Source organism: Elephantulus edwardii, unplaced genomic scaffold (genome assembly GCF_000299155.1).
Source record: "Elephantulus edwardii isolate Elephantulus edwardi_28Jun2011 unplaced genomic scaffold, EleEdw1.0 scaffold00072, whole genome shotgun sequence".
Lineage (NCBI taxonomy): Eukaryota > Metazoa > Chordata > Mammalia > Macroscelidea > Macroscelididae > Elephantulus > Elephantulus edwardii.
Window position 1 is genome coordinate 3,947,397 of NW_006399822.1, and position 21,774 is coordinate 3,969,170.

Sequence of the window (21,774 nt, forward strand, 5' to 3'; positions counted from 1 at the left end):
TCCATGGATCCCTGCAATCAGCTGGGATGCTGTACATCCTGCATAGTCCTTTGCCATCGAGAGTACAAGAGTAATCGATGCTCATTACATCTAGAAGCAGGAGAACAGACAAAGAGTCCATAGGGACCCTTCCCAACAAGGATCGGAAGAGCAGCTCAGGAATTACACTGCAAAGGGAGCCACATTAGGTCCCGGGGCCCTCAGTGGGGCTGGTGAGGATGTAGTTGAGGCTGGGCCCCTGGCTGGCCATCACAGCCCAGGACCTCCTGGAAGGAACAGTCCACAGGATAAAGGTCATTGTACTACTCCGTGTCCATGCGCTGGAGCCTTTGTTTTATGGAGCCCTGAGTTTCTCTCTGTATGAGACACACAGAAGGACCTTCAACTTGAGTCTACAACTCCTTCAAGCTCAGCATGGACCCGTAAGCTTTTGGTGGATCCAAGTTCCCACTCGCCTCTTAAGCATTCCTGTGGGACTACCATTAAAAGGTATCTCAGTATGAAATCTTTATATTGTATGTTCCACGTGTTAAGAATAAATGTACATTAAATCTTGGTAAAAAAAAGAAAAAAGGTATCTTCCACTCTCACTGGCTCTTATTTTAGGCAGTCTGCATATTCTGAGTTCACGGATGCCTCCTAGTTATCTTTCAAGGCTCCAGAACATTCCCAAGAAAACCTCCCACCTTTTCCCCTGAGCTTTATCTCTAACCCCAAGGATGCTCTGCAGTTTGGCCTCATCCAGGAACAACTCTTCAAATGCTTTCGTAGCAACATCAGAATGAAAGGAATGGTAGACATCAACCTTCTCACAGTTAAGGTAGAAAACTGGCGTTACAAACGGGGGAAACCAAACTAGAAACTGGAAAATAAAATGTTCCAAGGAACTTCACCAGAGCAGCTGTGACTGAGTGCGTGCAAAACATCATCTTTTGCAATCCTGAGAGGTATTATTACCATCTCCAGTTTATGAATGAGCAGAAATACAAGGTCAAGGAGGTTAAGTGGGTGCTCAAGTCACACAGCCTGGTCAGGAACAGATCTGAGACTTGAACTTGGATTTTTTTGACCCCATCGCTCTTGCTCTTAATCACTGTGCCATGAAATGATGAAAGGGATTGTGTCCTTGGCTCCTTGTGTCTGAGACGGAACGGGGACTCTTGTGACGGTTGTGGAGAGAAGGGAGAGTCTACGTGCTGCCTGATGAGGGCTCTTGTTAAGAAAGCTGGATACCAGGGGCTGCCAAGAGACCCCAGGTTAAGTGAACTGGAATTTGGATTTTAAATATTTATTAATGTTTTTTATTCATTGTTGCATGTTTTCTTCCCCCCTCCCACCACCGCAGCCCGTCCCTTGTTCCAGTCTGTTCGCTTACATATAATGCATATATAACCGCATACGGAATCTGGAAATTTCTGAGGGCAGCAACATTCATTCCCTATATCCTGGTTCTGCTTGGATGTCTCCTGAAAACACAGTGCTCACCCACAGCACTCACTGCAGATGGGCCCCCCTATAGCTCTGTCCTTTGGGGGACATCTCCACTCTCCCCAGACGCTTGGACACAGTGCTCAGAATTGAGTCTGCTGGTGGCTGGGAAACCCACCACTTGTCATCTTGCCGACGCCAACAGCAGTCTGGCACTTTAATTCCTCCAGGGTCCTTGTCCTATCTGGCCCTCACTGGAAACACAAGCAGCATCGTTGAATGAGTAGACAAGTGTTAGTCACATATGATGGGCACTGGCGGTGGAGCTTCCATGGTTCTCCCAAAGTCAACAGCTGGTGCTGATGGAGCCAGCTGGAGCCTATGTGACCTCATCTCAGGCAGGGCACTTGACTTTCCAACCTGCGTCCCTTTATCCTTTGTTTGCAGAAAAGGAAGAAAGTGGGTTTGGCCAGGGTTTGGGGAGGGAGCAGAGATGAGGATTAATTTGCTCTTGAATATTTTCAAGAATCTCCCGTAGCTCAGCAGTTAAAGACCTTGGCTGCGAACAGAAAAGTAGGCAATTCAAATCCAGCAGCCACGGGATGGGAGCGAGAGCGTTAGTGTGCTTCTGTTAAGAGTTAGAGTCTTAGAACACCAAAGGAAGAGTCTTCCTTTGTGTTCGGGGTCGCCAGGAGTCAGAATGGACAGCAGCAGGTTTGAGATTTTAGAGCTGTTTGGAATTTTCACCAAGGAAATAAAAGATAGCAAGTTGGTCCTAGAAATTAGATGCAAGCCTGATTCTCAGCTCAAAGGCCGGCGTGCACAAGGGCAGGAATGGAGGCGAGGAACATTCACAGACTCAGCTTGCTCTCCCCTCCGCCTGCCTCCCCTGCATTCTGAGAGGTAGATGGGACGCTACCTCATTCCTCTAAGGATACACACTGGCTTGCAGAGCTGACAAGAAATGGGACCACTTAGAGGAATATGGCATAGAAACAAGGAGCCCTGTGGTTAAGCCTTAACTGCTCACCAAAAGTCAATGGTTTAAACCCACCAACTGGCAGGACAATGCTTCAGTCTGTTTCCATAGGATCACAGCCTTGATAAAGCCATGAAGCCCACATACTCCATCCTGTAGAGTTGCTACGAAATGGAATGGGATTGGTGGCAGGAGATTGGTTGCTGTCAGTAAAGAGGTGACAAGGTTGACTCTGAGATGCTCACAGCAACATCCCAGTTGGCCATTCATTGCTAGGGTCTCGATTCCAAGTGGGTACCAGCTTCTGAAACAACTCTTTTATGTCTAGACATAAAAGCAATGCAAGTGCATTTACAGAAAGGGCGAACACACAGTTCCACTTCACCAATCATCATGAATTGTACTGTGTCTTCCTAAAACTCATGCTGAAGTCCTAAGCCCTGGGGCCAATGAATGTGACCTTGTTTGGAAATCAGGTCTCTCCAGATGCCATCAGTTATAACAGAAGAGGTCACCCCGCAGTAGGGTGAGCCCCAAACACCTTGAGGAGAGGAGAGCCTGATATAAAGAGGCACAGACAGAGGGAAGGTGGCCCTGGGACAAAGGAGCCACACCACATCTGCAAGCCGACACCTAGCTAACACCATGAGCCCCCACGAGCCTCAGCGGCTCTGTGGGGCCCTAATCACACTACTGGCCTCCAGAACGGCGAGAGGACCCATCTCTTGTTTAAATGGACTGGTGAGCACTGCTTTGTGACCACAGTCATAGGACGCTCCTATGTCATTCACAAATAACCATTAGCACTTTCATTTTCTTGTATTCTGATTCTTTGTAAACACATAACCATCATAACACACCTTATTTTTACATAGATGATGTGCACATTATGTGCTTTTCCACAAACCATGAAGCCATATGCAAACAAGGCGAGTGTCGTACATTTTCACCACCTCAGTAACATTTGCAAGGGTCCATCTGGTAGGTGCGCCACGGTCATGTTATATGTGCAGAAAGATGGTCTGTAAATAGATAAATTCTTAGGAAAGACTCTGTATGCGTTCTTGAAACTGCACGTGCTATCTAGAGCCTTTCTCATATGACAAAAATGTCTTCAAAAGGGTTTTAAATGGTTATAAGAAATACCACCTTCTCCCTTGGAAAAGCATGATGGAACGGAACCATTCCCTGCCGTAGGTTAATGCTGGGACCCTAAGCCTGAGACCTGTGTTCGTGATCTGGTCCGGGAACAGGATTCTTGCTGCCATGGTGATTACATCACTCCTGAGCAAGGTGGGCTCCACACCTATCACCCCGAGTTGCTCAGAGAGAAGAGTGACCCATGACTGTCTCTGTGGATCAACACTGCCGATACCTTCATTGGTTCTCTACCTTCTCCAATCATGCGCAAATGCATTTCTACTCTTTAAAGTCACCCACTTGCATATTTCTGATAGCTGACCTAGATGACTAAGACATGACCCCTTTGCTGACCATTTAGTAAACATTTCCACTGGAAAGACCATGTCCTGCTGTAACAGCTTCTTAAAAACATCTAAGTAGGCTCCTCACCGTGGCCTTGGGACTGATTTCTACAAGTAGCATCACCAAGTCCAAGGGCTTACATCTTTCCTAGTGCCTGATCATCAGACGCTTCTGGAAAGCTAAGGCTGGTTAAGAGTTTCAGTCATGTCTGAGATGACCCGGCATCCCCCTTACTGGTCTCTCACCCCCAAGGGCCCAGGTAGCCCTGAGGAGACCTCCCAGTGAGAGCAGGCCCCTCCCCAGTGTTGCCCTGATAGGATTCTGCTCCCATAGAGACCTTCTAAAGCCACACAGGCCTGATTTGATGAGGCCCAGGAATAAACAGCGCATCAGGGCAGCAGCCATCTCTGCCTGCCCGCAGGGGGAACAAACACGTGTACTCACTTGATAAGTAGCAATCACTTCCCGGTCCAGGGTCCGTGTCACCGAGACGCTGCCCGTGTTCTCATTGATCCTGAAAATTCCTTTCGGTTCTTGATCCACTCCCTTCCCCGTGAGCCGGAACTTGGACCCTTCTGGTCTGTCACTATCGACTACCTGGTTAGAGAAACAAAAGAAAATCCTGATGATTCTGGCTGGAAACATGGAGAAAGGGCACTGCAAACATACTCCCATCCACTAAACATCAGTGATCCATCTGCAAAGCACAGAGGATAACGCCAAGTGTCAGGTGAACAAAGGTTTGGTTAAGCGTGTGGACAACACTGCTTAACAACTTTCATCCCATTACGCAAACCTCTGCAGCTCCCTGCTGGCGAGTTTGCGAGCATGGGGTGAAATGTAATGACTGACTCAAGAGGACAGCAGCTTCAGAAAGTTCAAGGTACTCATGTTCTTTTTAACTTTTAAGTAACAGACCTTATTTCTCCTCAAGCAAGACCAAGACAACGAAACCCATTTATTCAGCAGTCACATAACGGATGGGCAGTGACTGGGCTGCTAGATGTCCACTTGTTTCAAAGCGTTACTGTTTCTTTTGGGTACTGGATGGAGACCTCCCAAGTCCTTTACACACTTTGTTTACCTCTCACAGCAAGGCTGGGACCAGGGGACGTGGCGGTGGTGGACACGGCCATCGAAGAGCAGGAAGCACGGCCTCGCCCTGTGGCTTCCTCACCGTGACCCTCTGTCCACTGTTGTGACTGTTGTGATAGCTCATCTCCTGAGCATTTCCTCTGGTTCTTCTGCCCCCCTGCTTTATCAACCATGACATTTCTTTTATGAGACTAGTCTTCCCTAATGACATAACCAAAGTTAAGGTTCTTAAAGTCTGGCCACCTCCACTTTTAATTCTGGGTGATTATTATTATTCAGACAGAAGGGTGGAAACCCCAAATGTGGAGAGAGGAAGCAGAGGAGAGGAGACGGGATTCCAACCCAGGTTTTTCGCTTTTCCAGAGACCCTGCTAGGCCATGCTGACATTTTCAAATAAACGTAGGGGCATTTTTTTACAAGCTGTCATCACTGGTTTGAAATTTGAAGAATAAATATAAAAGGTAAAGAAGTGGAAGGGAGTTCCAGGAAAGAAAACAGAACAAATTAGAAAGAATCTGGAAGATTCCAGAAATGGAAAGTAATTTATAAAGCTTGAACGACAATAAGGTTGAAAGGTGGTTAGGCACCAAATTATGAGCATCTTTTTATGATAGTTCAAGGTATCACCTAAAATAATACTGAGTAAGCTATTTTTACAGCTTATCTTGTGTATTGGGCTCTATGTAATGTTGCGTTATCAATACCTACAAACTTAAACATTATTACAGAGCATTTTTAAAGTCATAGCAGATATCCCTGGTCTTCAGGACATATACAGACACAAAGAATATGGTACAAGTGTAGCTGTCGTTAATTGGCAAATGGAAAGGGTGTCCAGCAGCCCACGGGGATACGGCAGCTGTGGTCCTGCCACGTGGTAATCAGGCCCGTCACAGGAATATTTCATTTGTACAGTTTAACTAGTCCTTAAGGGTACAACAGCACTACAAGAACTGAAATACTACAAGAATCACTAACATGTGGCACAAACATAGAACAAGAACATTCTGTCGGGGAAACGGTACCAATCGATTTGCTAGATGTTAAGATTTGGCAACCTTCAATTTATAAAAAAAACAATGCATTAACTGTAAAGTACAATAGAGTCACAGGTGCAATAAAGTGAGGTAATCCTGATCTCAGTAATATGCCTGCTTGCTTAATGGTTTATGTGCCTAGTTCAGGGTATGCATCTCCTTTCAGTGTACACCAGGATCCCCAGAGGCGGTTTCTCCTGCCACCAAGCCAGCACTTTCTGTGTCGGTCACCAGGTGGCGGCGGCGCCTAAGGCAGCATAAACCTCCTGTGAAGGGTCAGGCGCCTTCACTGGCTGGTTGAGTCAGGGCATCGCAAGTCCACACAACAAGACAGTTTTGGTTTCACTAGTTTAAAAATATTTTAAAGAATATTTAGGAAGACAAACTGAGTTTTCATGAAATACTGACTAAACGTAATCACTAGCGTCAAATCGATCTGAACTCGGAACAATACTCATCAGGTTTTCAACACTGGGATCTTTATGAAGAAGACTCATCTTTCTGCTTTGAAGCAGCTTGTGGTCTCGAATCACTGACCTTTCTGTTAAGAGTTGAGCACTTAACCACTGCACTTCCAGGGCTCGCAACCACCCATGACCACACTTTGTATATTTAAGATTAACAGAAAACAGTTTAAGCCAAGATGACAAATACGAATCCACCACATTCTCCGCAGGACGACGTGCACTCTCCCTCGTCCTGCGCTATTTAAAGCCCCTGAAAACTCTCTAGGGGATCAGGTATGGGTCGGTTCTGACTCAACAGCAAACAACAACAATAATAAACTAGGTGATAACGTAGTCTTTGGAAATAGCGCCAAGTATTCAAAGGACAAACCTGTCAGCAGTGTGAATCCGCTCTGAAGGAGAAAGCTGGACACTGCGCCTCACAGCCTCCACAAAGCCGCTGGACACCGAGCTATGAGTCAGCTCCACCGCAACTTGAGCGTGTTTTTAAAGTTGCAAGATTGAGTCCAGCTGATGCTCTCTCCCCTCACCACGCCCCACACGTGAAGCTGCTCTGAGCGGTGTTCTAATTAGCCCTGTGTTCCACAGGTGAGCACACAGCCGTCTCCTGTTAGGTCTGCCCCAGAAATGCACGCGAGGGTCGCCGGGCCTGACCAGAACTGCAGCTGGCTGGGCGTGAGCCCTCCTAGACCCTGAACGTCGGCATCACTGAAGCCCACTGGGAAGGCGGGCCCTGCAGCCTCACCAGTATGTCTTCATTTGTCTTTTTTTGATTTGTTGGGTTGGTTTCTGGTTTGTTTGAGGAAGAGTGTCCAAAGGGTTGTTTTTCAGTCCAGAAAAAAAAACAGAATAAGACTCGGTCTCTCACCTTCCCAGGAGCACCCTGGCTGAATTTTCTCCAGGACATATTTGTTTGATATTTTGGCAATTCATGGGATATTCAGTGCTCATCTCCATCACCACAACTCCAAGGCATTGATTCTTCTGGTATCCTTAATCTTCATCTACCTTTCAGATGTATAGCAATTAACTGAAAAATACCATGGTTTGAATCAAATGTACCTTAGTCTGTAAACTGACATCATTGTTCCTTAACACCTTGGAGAAGTCCTGGACAGTAGATTTTGTCATTGCAACACATCTTTTTATTTCTTGACTGCTGGTACCAAGGGTGTTGATTGTGAATCCAAGCAAGATGAAATTGTAGAAAACTTCAATGTTTTCTCCATCTATCATGATGTTGCTTATTGGCCCAGTGGTGGAGATTTTTTTATTGAGTGTTGAAATGAAATCCATATTGAAGGCTGTAATTTTTTATCTTGTGCAGCAAGACTTTCAAGTCTTTCTCATGTTCAGAAAGCAAGGTTGTGTCATCTGCTTAACGCAGGTTGTTGGTGAGTTTGCTGTGTTTTGTTGGCTTGTTGGTTTTTTTTAAATTATATTAGTTCATTTCCAAAATTGAAATACATTGTTCAAGAACAGATTCTTCCAATTTCCCCCCCTCCCATCAAACCATCAAACTGTACATCTCCATGATTAATCCCCCTGCCCCCTGCACATTCTCATCCTTGTTTCCAACCTCTCTCTCTCTCTCCTTGGATCCTTATACTCACCCTACAATGTTGGCTTTTATGCAATATTTGTCCTTGTGGGACTAAGTTAGTTCACTCAGCATAATGCTCTCCAATCCTCTCAAGTTAGGTAATAATTTACAAAACCATTGCTCCTGCATGCTGCATAGTATTCCATTGTGTGAATGTACCATAATTTGTCAATCCATTCAGCTGTGGTTGGACATCTGGGACGTTTCCACGTTCAATGGTGAAAAATGCTGCTGTGAACACTGGTGTACAAGTCTCCATTTTGAGTCTTAGTTCTCATTTTCTCAGGGTAGATTCCCAATAGTGGAATAGCTGGGTCATATGGAATTTCTATGAAATTGAGGAAGCGCCAAACTGCATCAGAAACTTTTTCTAACAGGGTGAAAAGAAAACCTACTGACTGGAAACAAACATTTGGTAATACCATCTCAGACAAGAGTCTCATAACAAAAGTTTACAGGATACTCCTGGCTCTACAAGAAAAAGACTGGTAACCCAATTACAAAACGGGCAAAAGACATGGAAAGAATTTTCTCAAAGGAAGATACTCAAATGGCAAACAGACACATGAAGAAATGCTTCAAATCACTGGCAATAAGACAGACGCAAATCAAAACCACAATGAGGTACCATCTCACTCCAGTAAGAGTGGCAAAGTTTAACGTGGCAGCAAGTAAGAGATGTTGGAGAGGATGTGGCGAGAAAGGAACTCTTATACATTATTGGTGGGATTGTTGTGGGGTTTTTTTTTGTTTGTTGTTTTGGTTTTTGGTTTCTTTTTAAAATCAAGCTAGTTGGCATTGCGTTGACTGTGACTTCGAGTGCATACTGGTGCCCCAGAGGTAAGAAGTTGCCTGGCTAATTCAAAGGTTCAAGTTTGCCAACTGCTCTGTGGGAGATGGATGGACAATATCCTCCATGTGACTTAGAGTCTCTGAAAACCCCTTGGAGAGTCTGCTGTGATTGGCCCTGACTCGATGACACCTAATAACAAGAACAGCAGCACAGTAAACCCATAAATGGAAATGTGCTTCCCAGGTTTTCAAGAGTGCCTCTGAGTGGGCTCAAACCAGAAATCTTTTGGTTAGCAGGCAAGTGCTTATCCATTTGTGCATGTAACGCTGTGTTGTTGTTGTTGTTAGGTGCTACTGAGGTGATTCTGACTCATAGGGACCCTATTTCCAACAGAGCACTGCCCCATCCTGGGCCATGCTCATGACTATGTCTGTGTTTGACAGCATTGTTGAAAGCACTGTGCCAGGCTTGTTATTGAAGGTCTTCCTGTCCCATGCCCGCCCTCCGCTTCTCCAAATGACTGCCAATGAACCGGAGCAAGTACAACCAGGACGTTCTTTAAAGGCAGGCCTGGTGAAACGTCTCCTTACTTTAGATATGTTTTCAGGAGGGGCCAGCAGTCCTTGGAAAAAGCAGCCCTGCTGGGGAAGTGGAGGCCAGAGAAAGGGAGGGTGGCTCTCACCGAAACAGACTGACGCGGTGACTGAGAATGGGCTCAAGCGTGTCCAAGATGGTGAGGACAGTGCAGGACACGGTAATGGTCACACTGCTGTTCACAAGGTCACTGGATCGTAGTTGACTCAGTGGCATCTAACAGCGACCACTTCAGCAAGGACGGAGGTGCTTCCCCGGGGCCTGGTTCCTCCTGAGAAGATGCCCATGAACATTCTAAAGAGGCGGTTCCTCCTGGGCTGCGGCTCTGGAGCCTGAGGACTTTGTGCTGTTGTTCACGGTGGAGAGAAGCAAGCGAGCGTCCTCCTGGGCAGAATGTACCTCCCTTAGAACGTCTTCACTGCCGCAGCGGTGAACACCCATTGTACTGCAGAGCGGGCCTTCAGAGTTGGCTGGCCTTCCTATTGTTCTTGGTAATTCATTACTTCTTTTCAGTCGGTCACTGGTTTTTGCTTTGTTTTGGTTCCCCCACTCCCACCCCCACCCCCACCCCACTGTATTCTGAAGCAAAACAGAAAAAGGACACAAATGATGGGAAAGAAGGTAGAGCCCAGGTGCTTGTGGCTGGGGCAGGTGTGGAAACTGAACCCAGGACTCTTGGGCACCTGGTGATGACTTCCCAGCTGGGTGGGTGAGGGAGTGGGCTGAGGGAGGCGGGGAGTCAGCACACCAGCTGTGACACGTGACATAGCCGGGACCAGAAGTTAGCACCTTGAGATGAGTCTGGTCATACTGGGGACTGGAGGAAGTCAAAGGTGTCCTGTAGCATGACTTGGCTGAGAACTGAAAGGCTAGTGGTTCAAATCTACCGGCTTCTTCTCCCTGAGAAACAGATGAGGCAGTCTGTTTCAATAAACACATTCAACCTTAGAAAGCCTTCGGGTAGTTCCACCCTCTCCTACAGGGTCAATATGAGTTGGAGTCAGTTTAGTGGAAATGGTTTCACAGAGCAAAGCAATGAAGAAAAGGTCTGTACTTCCCGGGGCCTCCTCGCCACAGACTTTTTGCAGAATCCAGTACATTATGGACAAAGCCAGGTCCCTCTTTGGCTGCTCCGACCAAAGCATGTCCCCAGGTCCCCGCTCTGGTCTGAGCCAGTGATGATGCCAGGCTGTATGTAGTTTTAAAGCATTTTCGGTGGATTTACAGACATATGTCCGCACCCACAGCATACATGGTGGCTTTGAATGGTTTTGTGTAAGTAAGATCATTCTGCATGAAATTCTTCTACACATTTTTCTACTCATTGCGGTTGGAGTATCCACCCATCCAATAATTTCTGACTATTTTGTTGTTGTTAGGTGCTGTTGAGTTGACATGACTCATAAAACACTTTTAGAGAAGTAAATTTAGATTTACAGAAATGTTGCAAAACTGCTACACAGTGTGGTCCCTTGTGACCCCACCAAGTACATCTTACATAACCACGAGACGTCAGTCATGAGGAATTAACACTGAATGGTACAATTATGTGTGTAGATTGCATCTGCTCCCTACCCCGATCCGCTTTCTGGTCTGCGATCCAATCCGGGCCCCATGCTGCCTTTGGTCAATGCGGTTTTTAATTGCCCATCCTGGGGCTTTCCTGGGAGATACATTTTTCCTTAATTGCACTGATGATATCAGGTATTTTATCCTCGGTGGAAAACGTAGTTATTATATCCACATGACATAGCCCTCCAGTCTCTATCTCATCATTACCATAAGGGTTTTTAGTAATACTTCACACCAATCTCCATGCTTGGGGCTTTAACCATGAAGATTTGCAATAGTATGATGAAAACTTTCAAGTATTTCAAGAATGACCAAGACAGGACACAGAGACATGAAGTGACCACATGGTGCTGAAAGCAATAAGGTGGACATAAACCTTTAACTTGTAACACAAAGAAGTGCAATAAAACAAAAGGAGGTATGTCTTGCCCCCCGATGCCAGCTTCTTCGCTTACCGCTGCCTTTCAGGAACGCAAGCCCACACCTGCCCAGACCACACCTCGGGGAGAACGCTTCTGGCTCCGAAGGCCCTCAGATGGCCTGGACGTCCTCACCACGACCCTCCACCAGCTTCTCCAGCCTCGCCTTTCACGACTACCCCTCAAAAAACTTGGGCTTCTCCAGGATACTCCTTCTCCCTCCATCCCCTCTTCTACTTCTCTGTTTGGGGAGACTCCTCCTCTCTTTCTGGATACAGAGTTAGGATTAGCCCACCACTGATGCTCTCCAGACACCCACTTCTCATCCCCTCATCAGCAGACTCTATCAGGAAAAAGTCAGCAGATAGTTTTCCTCTTACTGCACCTTGAACTATTCCTTTCTTACTGCCCTTTATACTTCCCCGACTTAGAATGTAGGAGAATGCTTCATGCTCTGAGAGATGGAGTGCAATTTTATTTACATGTCTTTATGGATGATAAAATGAGCCATAGACTGACAAATCAAAAATAAAAAATAAGATCTGTTTTACTTTTGTTGTTTAATACGGTCACTTTACCTGCACAGTGTCAGAAGCTTTTTACTTCTCTTTTCAACAATCTCCAACCGTACCTTCCCAGGTGCAGTAGTAATACCGAGAAGTGAGTCAAGGCCTTAGTATCTATCCTTCAGCATCTTTTTACTCTTCAACAGAAAGCTTCCGCGAGGACCCTGTCTGTAAGCCAAACACTGCCCATGCGTAACAGCGCCAAGAAAGCTGCCCTCGCACGCCTCCCCATCACATCCCGCCAGACTACTGACTCTTAAGGAACTTGGTGGTGTGATGTGCCTTTTGTCTGGCTGCTAACAGAAAGAATGGGCTGTTGGAGCCTGCCTGATGCTCTGCTTCCTCCTAGGGAGGTGGGGCATCTTACCGGACAGTCTTTCCCTGTCCTATCACTCTGAGCTGGAATGGGAATGGATGGCACACAACGTGGGAAGTCAAGGCAACCTTCTTTTCATAGGACAGAAATCCACATGGACACCAGGAGCAAAAGAATGTGAAACAGGCAGATGATTAACCCAGATCTACATCCACTGCCACAGAGTAAATTCCTACTCATGCTGACACTCCATCGGGATGCTGAGGCTGTAACTATTTTCAAAAAGAGAATGTCCAACTTCTGTTCAAGGGGTGGCTGGTGAATTTGAACAGCCAACCTTTCACTTAGTAGTTCAACTACTTCTCACCAGAGCTCTTTAGACCACAACACTGCCCCCCCCCACAGCAAAACAAGAAAAAAAACCCACAAAATAACAACAACAACAAACACAGAGAGGGGATAAACCACATGTAAACACCTTTGGGTGAGAAGATGGGTGTAATTTCCCTCCTTCATCCTTGAAACATTTTATGTTTCAAAAAATGAGTCTATTATTAAGAAATATTTGTGTGTATCACTAGTTGGACTGTCTGTGAAGATCTATAAGCATTAATTAGTCCTCGGCTGTGGCTAAGTCCTTGGCACGCCTTTGAACTTGAAGACATTGGCCATTCAGCACTGTAGGCAGCTGTTAGGTCCATTCCCTTCTTTCATCCCCGAGTTGTTCAACTCCTTTCAGCATCTAGGTCATAAATTCACAGGGAACTAAGGGGAACCCCAGGCAGAGGGTCCCCACATATTAGGCAAGAAAGACAAAGTCAACACCCCCGCCTTCCAATGCAGTGAAGTCAAACCCCTTGCAGTGAGATCCATTCCAACTCCTAGTGACCCATCCAGACGGAGCAGAACCACCCACAGGGTTCCCGAGACTGTTGGTATTTCCAGAAGCAGATCGTCTCATCCTTCTCCCAAGGAACTCCTGATGGCTTTGAACCTGTCTGGTTAATAGCTGAGCTGTCTAACCCCTGCTCTATAAGAGTTCCCTGATCCAGTGAAAAGGCATCCTGACTCATGCCTGGAGACTGACCTTATAGGTCAAGGTTCAGTATCTGACCTAGGGATATCTGTGTTTGTCATTGAGTTCAAGTGCTTAACTCCCTCCACTCACTAAACCTCCCTACAGCCAACCAAGTGTAGGGGAGTGTGGAAAAGCTCCTCGGGAAGGGCCGTCAAACCTGATGGACACCATATGAGCGAGTCCCCTCCACCCTCTACTTGTAATACTACTGTACCAGCTTTCTCGTCTATCTCCAAAATAAAGCCATTTAAGACTATGCCCAGCAGAGCCTTGGCCACCTTCCATAGGATTTGATACTGCTTTTGATTTTATTCTCTGATAGTTTAAAAATTTCTGCGTTTTACCTTCTTTGTGCTTCAGAATCTTTCAAGGACAACATTTATTAGTATCTCAGTTTTCACAGGGTTTTAATTATGTTTATAAAGTAGTTTGTAACAATGTGGTTTATGAAATTTCTTATTTCGAAGGTTTAGAAAATATTAATAACCATATGCACTGTAATTATTTCTCCTAAATGATCCAAGGATATATGAGAAGAGTGGATATATTCTCTGTAGACTATATAGTTGCAGTTCTAGTGGCCTAGGGAGTAAAGAGTTATGCCACTAACCCAAAGGAAGGTGGTTCGAATCCACCAGCTGCTCTGAGGGAGAAAGACGGGCAATCTCCTCCTATGCATTTATAGCCTGTGAAAATCTACTGGTGGGTCAGCTATGAGTTGATTCCAACTTGATGGTATAAACAACAGCAATGGTATTGGAAGACTTACAGTTAATTAAAATCAAAGATTCCCTTGAAATATGCCTTATGTACTGGGGCACGGTATCAGAAAGGGGAACAACAGGACAACCTAAGTCTGTGAAAAATAGGATGAACCTCCACATAACGGCTACAATGGTCAGCTCGATAACAGCGGTGACTGTGCACACAGAGCAGGACAGGAGCGTTTCATTCTCTAGTGCGTCGGGTTGTTACGAGTTAGGACGGAATTCACAACTGCTTACTATGCGTCTGGAAGCTGGACAGTGACCACGGATGTCAGAAGAATCAATGCCTTTGAGTTGTGGTGCTGGAGAAGAGTATTGAACATACCATGGACCACCAAGAAAACAAACAGGTCTGTCCTGGAGAGGGTGAAATCAGTTGTTCCTTGGAGGCAAGGATTTTGAAACTCAGTCTTAAATACTTCAAGCAAGTTGTCAGCAGTGCTTGGAGAAGGACATCATGCTTGGAAGGGTGGAGGGACAGCATAGGAGAGGAAGACCCCGGATGAGATGGACTGACTCAGTAACTGTGGTAATGAGGACAGTTGTGGCAGAGATGGTGAGGTTGGCTCAGGATAGAGCCAGGTTCAGCGCTGTTGTTCATAGGATGTCTTTGAGTCATAGTTGACTCGAAGACACATAAGAACACAAAAATAACAAGTGATCTAACAGTAAAGAGTAGTAACTGATGGAACCTAATGAGAGCAACTGGCCTAGTGGTAAGAAGTTGTGCTGCCAACCCAAAGGCTTGTGGTTCAAATCCACAAATTGCTATATAGGAGAAAAATGGGCAATCAACTCCTGTGTAATTTGTTGTTGTTATGGGTTGTTGAGTAGCCTGTGACTTATAGTGATCCTATGTACAGTAGCTCTGAACCCTATCCTCTCCTGAACCCATTACACTGTCTCCAACACATACCCCCATTGCCCAAGTTACTGAGTTAACCCATCTCATCCTCTCGTGCTGTCCCTCCACTTTTCCAAGCATGATGTCCTTTTCCAAGAACTGGTCCCTCCTGGCAACATACCCAAAGCATGTGAGGCAGACCTTCAAAATCCTTGTCTCCAAGGAGCAGACTGGATTTATCCTCTCCAGGACCAACCTGTTTGTTCTCTTGGTGGTCCATGGAATGATCAACGCTCTTCTCTAGTACCACAACTCAAACGCATCAATTCTTCTTCTGTCATCCTTAGTCATTGTCTGGCTGATGCATCACAAGTAATTGCAAAGACCATGGCCTGGATCAAGTGCACTTTAGTCTCTAGACTGACATCATTCTCTTCAGTACTCTAGAGAGGTCCCTGACAGTGTGATTTACTGACTTAGGAAACCAGCTGGAGGGTCAGCTATGAATCAGTTCGGACTTGATAGCACATAATAACAATGGTGTTTCTTGATTGCATCATCCTTGCTTCTATAACCTTTATGCTGGTTTGTTGGACTGTGGTGGCTTCCATGCTGCTGGGATGCTGGAAGATATGTCATTGGCCACCGACCATGGTGATTTCAGCAGCACCTTCAGACCAAGACAGACTAGGGAGGAAGGCATGGTGATCCAGTTCTGAAAATTGGTTCATGGAAAGCCTGCAGACCCCTACAGAATTCTGTACACCATAGTCCCAGGAGACGTGCCCTTACACTGGGAAAGAGTAAACACTGCTGCTGAGCCAGTTCTGAGTCATGGGGAAATAACTCAAAATGCACAGAGGTTGAGTCAACAGATTTGAGCTTATCCGAGTTTATAAAGACGGTGCGGGGCCAGGCAATGCCTTGTTGTGTTGGACAGAAAGTCACCAGAGTCAGAGCTGAGTCAGCCTCAACTAAACAACAGCTAAGAACAACAATAGTGCATATTGATTGCATTTGTCAGACTCTACTTCCTTGTTTATATTTTGAATATGAAACATGTCACATTCTAAAAGACATTTAATCTGAGAACAATTGATTCTTTTTTTATCAAATCCTCCCTTTCTGTATCTGAGCTATTGCTGTGTGGGTGTACAGGGAAAGTCATGCCTCCTTTATGAATTCTAATGTTTGGCCATTCTCATCTCTGTCCAGATTGTACTGAATCATGCATTCTCTGAGTCAGATCTGCCTCATCCATGGTGGTGTTGTGAGTCTTCACTCTTCATAGCACTTAAGCAAACCAGAGTAGAATGGCCCCACCGGTTTCCAAGTCTGTAAGTCTTTACAAAGATGGCCACATCTTCCTCTGATAAGAAGACTGGCAGGTTTCAGCCAATCACCTTTGGATTAGCCACATGGTGCTCCTGGAGTAGAGATGGAAGGCTGTATATCAGGCTGGGCTGAGGAAGCAGTGGTCCCACCCACTCTCCTGGAGTTCCCAGGCCCTGAAGAAGCTGCAGGGCAACACAGGGCAGCCTAAGGAGTCTTAGGTGGGTCAGGAAATAACCAAAGACCGTGCTTCTACTTAAAATTAAATGGCCAGAGTTAGTTTAATGGACAGTCATCACTGGGATTTGCTTTTGAAGACAAAGCGACAATACTCAGAGGCAGGGAGAGAGAGATAAGAAGGGACAGGCTAAGACCACCCAGGTCTCATGCAGGTAGGAGTCATCAGGACCTAAACATGGAACTGTCACAGGCTGTTCTCCTTGGAGGAGCTTGACTGACGCTTGTTAATAATAGCTCCTTAACTCGCATCACCACTCAGCGCACAGCCACCTTCTCTCCAGTGACTTTAACAAGATGCTTCCATCTTGAGCACTATTTCCTCTGACGCATCGTCTCCTCTCCTCCTTTTCTTCCATTAAAAATGCTGATCGACCCCTTCTGAGTGCAGGGGCAGTCAAATGCTTACCACCTGCACCACCAAGGCTCCAACTTAATGACAGAGGCTGCCACTTCCTGGGCACAAACTCTGTGGCCCACACACTGATGGAAGCATCTTATGTATTTCGTTTAACTCTTAAAACAACCTAAGAAAGGAGTGGTGGTTCTCGGTCTCCTGACAGACGACAATGTCCAGCAAACTTTGTAAAACCTGTTAGATACTAACTTTGGACTTGAGTCCAAGCAGCCCAGGCCTCTAACCCCCATTGTACGCCATCAAATTACTGTTGGGCTCTGGAAGCTTGAATAGGAATGCCCAGAAGCAAGACCAACTCTTCTCACACATGTCCACTCCATCGAGACTGTGCCCATGTCTGTACTAACGATTACAAGAACGGCAGTCTCCATGACGCTGAGACCAGAAGAACGAGATGGTGCCCAGCCATCACTGCAGACTCCTTCAAACAGGCTCACAACATAGCATCCTAGACAGAGTAGGAGAAAATGTGGAGCAAAACCCAGATGACAGGGAGATCCCATCACTACGCCTCTCGGTCAGGTTCTGAGCTGGAGCTGAAGTCCCCCCATGCCTCAGCCTTCCAACATCTTACAGACAAGTAAGCGTATACAATACACAACAAATACTAACACAGCTCAGGCAACCAATCACGTCAGACCGAAAGGCCAGTATCTGTCCAGCGATAAAGCACAGAGCCAGCAAGGGATAGGCTAGAAGCCGGAGAAGAATCATCAAGGGCCAAGAGAGCTCTTCTGATGCGGGGACTGAAAGCAACGTCATAAACCAAAGCTCCCATGACTCGTTCAAAGGAAACTTCCACTCAAATAACCAGACAAAGCTTTTTAGAAAAAGACTGTGTCAAGAAACGTGCGTCTCAAGCCTCCAGCTGTGGCAACAGCCAGGAGTGGACACTCCGAGGTCCTGACTTCCAGGTTGACCTGTTTCCAGTGTACACCCATTGCCTCCATACATCAAATTATTGGCAGACACGTCTTTTAGTTCTCATCCACCTGAGCTTCATCATAGTAACAGCATCGTTTGGCATTTTCTGCATACATTCTGCCATCCAAAAGGATAAGAAATGAATCATGACCATGGACATGGCTGTGGGAATGCACATACTTCACCCCTTGCTTCCTTGACAACCTTTCTTTTCTCCCTGTTGCTCTCACTTCTATCAGCTCAGATTTTTAGAGTTCCCGGAGACTATTAAACCAAATATTTATGCACTCATCTGAACCACAGTTCACAGAAAGCAATGTCACAAAAATCAGCATTATGAACCTGGAGCTATTCCAGTTTGGAAGTCATAAACACGAACAATTGAACAATTTCTCTCAGGAAATGCACGTCGGCTGCCCTTTTCACTGAACGTTTCAACGTTGATTCTTATAATTCAAGACAAATTTTAAAGTTAAATCAAGTGCCTGGAAACTAGTGCAGCGGCGACAATAAATAAAATTCCAATCATGTTGAATGGAAGCCTAGCATTCTCTTCTGCCTTACATGAACCTTGGTTATAAGGACGAGTAAATGGCTTTGATAACAATAATAGTTCCTCATTTCTGGAGTCAACGACCATTGCTTGGTATCTATCATACCCTCATTAAGATTGGGTTTTCCCCAAACCCCATCACTTTGGGGCACAGCTTAGGCTCCTTTAGAAATGCCTGAGTACTGAGGGGCGCAAGGAGTGAAGCACTGCTGAGAATTGAAATGTTGGTGGTTGAGCCCACTCAGAGGTATCTTGAAAGATAAGCCCTTGGATCTATTTTCAAAATACCAGCCACTGAAAACCCTATGGAGTACAGTTCTACCCTGGTATCCCTAGGGCTGTCATGGATTGTAATTAACTGGCTGGCAATTAGTCTGATGTTTTGTTTTTGTTATTTTAGTAACAAATACAAAGCTTTTTATAATGGGCCCACTGACTCACTTGTTGCTGTGAGCCCATACTTCATACAATTTTGTTTAGCTACCACTTCCCCTAAGGTGCATGCTTCAACCTTTCTCTATTTCTGCTGTGTGTGATCAATCAAGTTCTCTCTTTGGGAATGGGAGCAGAGAGAGAATGGAATGCTTAATAAAGGGTTATGGATACTTAAAATCTTACCAACGTGAAGGGTGAATTTAGGGAGGCCCATCAGGTCATAGAGACCCTCAGTGATCCTGTGTTTAACAGAATGGAACACTGTGTCAACCATTGGCATCCTGGCAACTGTTAAATGTGAGCCCTTTGTTGCGATGACTATGCCAGTCTATCTCACGGAATGTCTTTGGGTTTGCTGCCTCTCCACTTTGGTAAGCATGGTGTCTTTTCTCCCTGGAACTGGTCTGGAAACATGCCCAAAGTACGTCAGAGGATCTTTCACCATCTTTGCTTTAAGGTGCATTCTGGTTGTACTTCCTCCAAGATAAAGTCATTTGTTCTCCTGGCATTGTATGGCATATTCAATAGTATTCACCGACACCACAGTTCAAAGGCATCAATTCTTCAGTCTTCTTTATTTGCAGTACATCTTTCACAGGCATCTGAGATAAGTGAAGATACTGTATCTATACTGACTATTTGAATGTAAGCTGCATGCTACTCAGGACTTGTTTTGTTCACTGTGGAGAACACTGCATCAGCCACAGTAGATATCCAGGTATTTTTTAATATATAAATGAGGAAATGATACAAAGTTAAGCAGAAATTTAGAGTCTATATGGTCAGAAATGAAAGAAAATGGATACAGAATTAAGTGAAAATACATACTTATTTCACTACTTGCCAATGTCTTATAGGGAGTAGCTCTGCTCTCAGGGCTAAGTTCTGAGAACCACTCTGATAAAGCCTTGATAGATCATCTCCAGTGATCTTTCTGATTAAATGATTCAGGTACCACACACAGGGATTTAAGAAGTGAACAATTTGCTCTCTGAAGATTAGGAGGCTTCTGGATGCAATGAGGTCAATATTGGCAAGCAAGCTTCTCTCTTTGAAGGTTATAGCTTCTGCAACAAGACCAGACCAGACCAGCTTGGAAGGTGTTTCAGAAGTTAAGGAAGTCTCTTGGGGGGATGTGTGTATGTTAGGTTCCCAGATCCTTTTACTGTTACAATGATTATTCTTGCAAAACAACCATGGATAAACAGCCCTGCCCAACTCCTATCTCAGGCGTTGGTGGCCTGAGTTTGATTCCTGGCCTGTGCATGTCATGCATAGCCACCGTCCCTCTATAAATGGAGCTTCAGTGTCGCAGGATGCTGAGCCGGATCCAGCAGAGTTTCCAGGCCAAGATAGAGAAAGAGGACAGCCTAGGGATCTACTCCCATCAGTCCGAGAAAGCCCTATAGGCCGTAACACCTTACCCAAAGCTAGAGACCACATCTGATTCTAGGCCATACACCTTACCCAAAGTTAGAGACCACATCCTGTTCTAGGCCTTAACATCTTACCCAAAGCTAGAGACCACATCCTGTTCTAGGCCATAACACCTTATCCAAAGCTAGAGACCACATCCTGTTCTAGGCTGTAACACCTTATCCAAAGCTAGAGACCACACCTTGTTCTAGGCTGTAACACCCTATCCAAAGCGAGAGACAACATCTTGTTCTAGGCTGTAACACCTTATCCAAAGTGAGAGACAACATCTTGTTCTAGGCTGTAACACCTTATCCAAAGTTAGAGACCACATCCTGTTCTAGGCCATAACACCTTATTCAAAGCTAGAGACTACTTCTGGTTCTAGTCTGTAACACCTTACCCGTAGCTATAGACCACATCTGGGTTTAGGCTGTAACACCTTATCCAAAGCTAGAGACCTCATCTGGTTCTCCAGAGCACTGACTCTCCATGGGTGAAACAATTTGATTGCAGCCAAGAGCAACCTGTGTCCAGACATCATTTCTGTGGGCAGCACTAGATCCAGATTCTTATAGATTCTTCTGGGGAGACGAGTGTGTTCAAACTCACTGTATCGTATAGCCAGTGGCCCCCCTACTGGCCCAGGGGTCCTAGTCTTTCCTTCAGACCAGCAGGCTTCCTGGTGCATGCATAGTCCTGGCCCCTCCTGTCATGAAGCCAAACAAATTTCCTCCTGCTCATTTGTCAGCTGCCCTGCCTTCCCTCCCTCCCTAGCTTGTATTTGCCTTCCAACTTCCCTCCATTGTTATAAACTTATCACAGAAGTAAATCAAAGTGTTCTCAAGAGAAGAAAAGATAAAAGGGGGAAAAAAGCAACATCCCTAAGAGAACATTTTTTATAGTTCCACAGCTCTAGCAATTCCGTCTTTAAAAAAATCCATTATTTAATTTTAGTACCATGGAGGTGTGAGCAATGAGTAATAGTTCCTCTTCTACCTTCTCGTATATCTAAAATATTAATACTGGCTGGATACCTCTCTTAAGGGGAAGCAAGAGTTGAATCTTTTATGGGTTCCTGTACCCTCTTCCCATACGATGGGCTATGTGTTTATTCAGTTGCTACCACTAATTTCCTCTGAGGTCTCCCAATTACCTCTGCATCAGGGAATGGAAGCCGCACAGTGTGGTGGGGGAGGTAAAATGTGGTGCTATATAGTTCCTTTCCCGTTACCTTCCATGCCTGCGTCCTTGGCCCTCTAAAATCTCCATCAAATGCTCTCCTGGCTCTACATTCAGCCTGGGACATGAGTCAAAAAGAAAACCTCAACAAGGCATTTGACTCCAACTCAAAAGTCAGAGGGGCGACAACAGGTCATTCTGTCCTTAGCATCATTGGTGTTAAGCTTTCAAGC

At 45.5% G+C, this 21,774-nt stretch overlaps 1 protein-coding gene across 1 annotated transcript in view; it reads right to left on the bottom strand.

Annotated features, from left to right (window-relative positions):
* Positions 1–21,774, bottom strand: part of CDH13 (cadherin 13) — a 1,061,540-nt gene that overhangs the window by 464,508 nt on the left and 575,258 nt on the right. Inside the window, exon 5 of the mRNA XM_006888881.1 lies at positions 4,337–4,489. Coding sequence (XP_006888943.1) covers positions 4,337–4,489 — 153 coding nt within the window. The remainder of the gene's footprint in view (positions 1–4,336; positions 4,490–21,774) is intronic.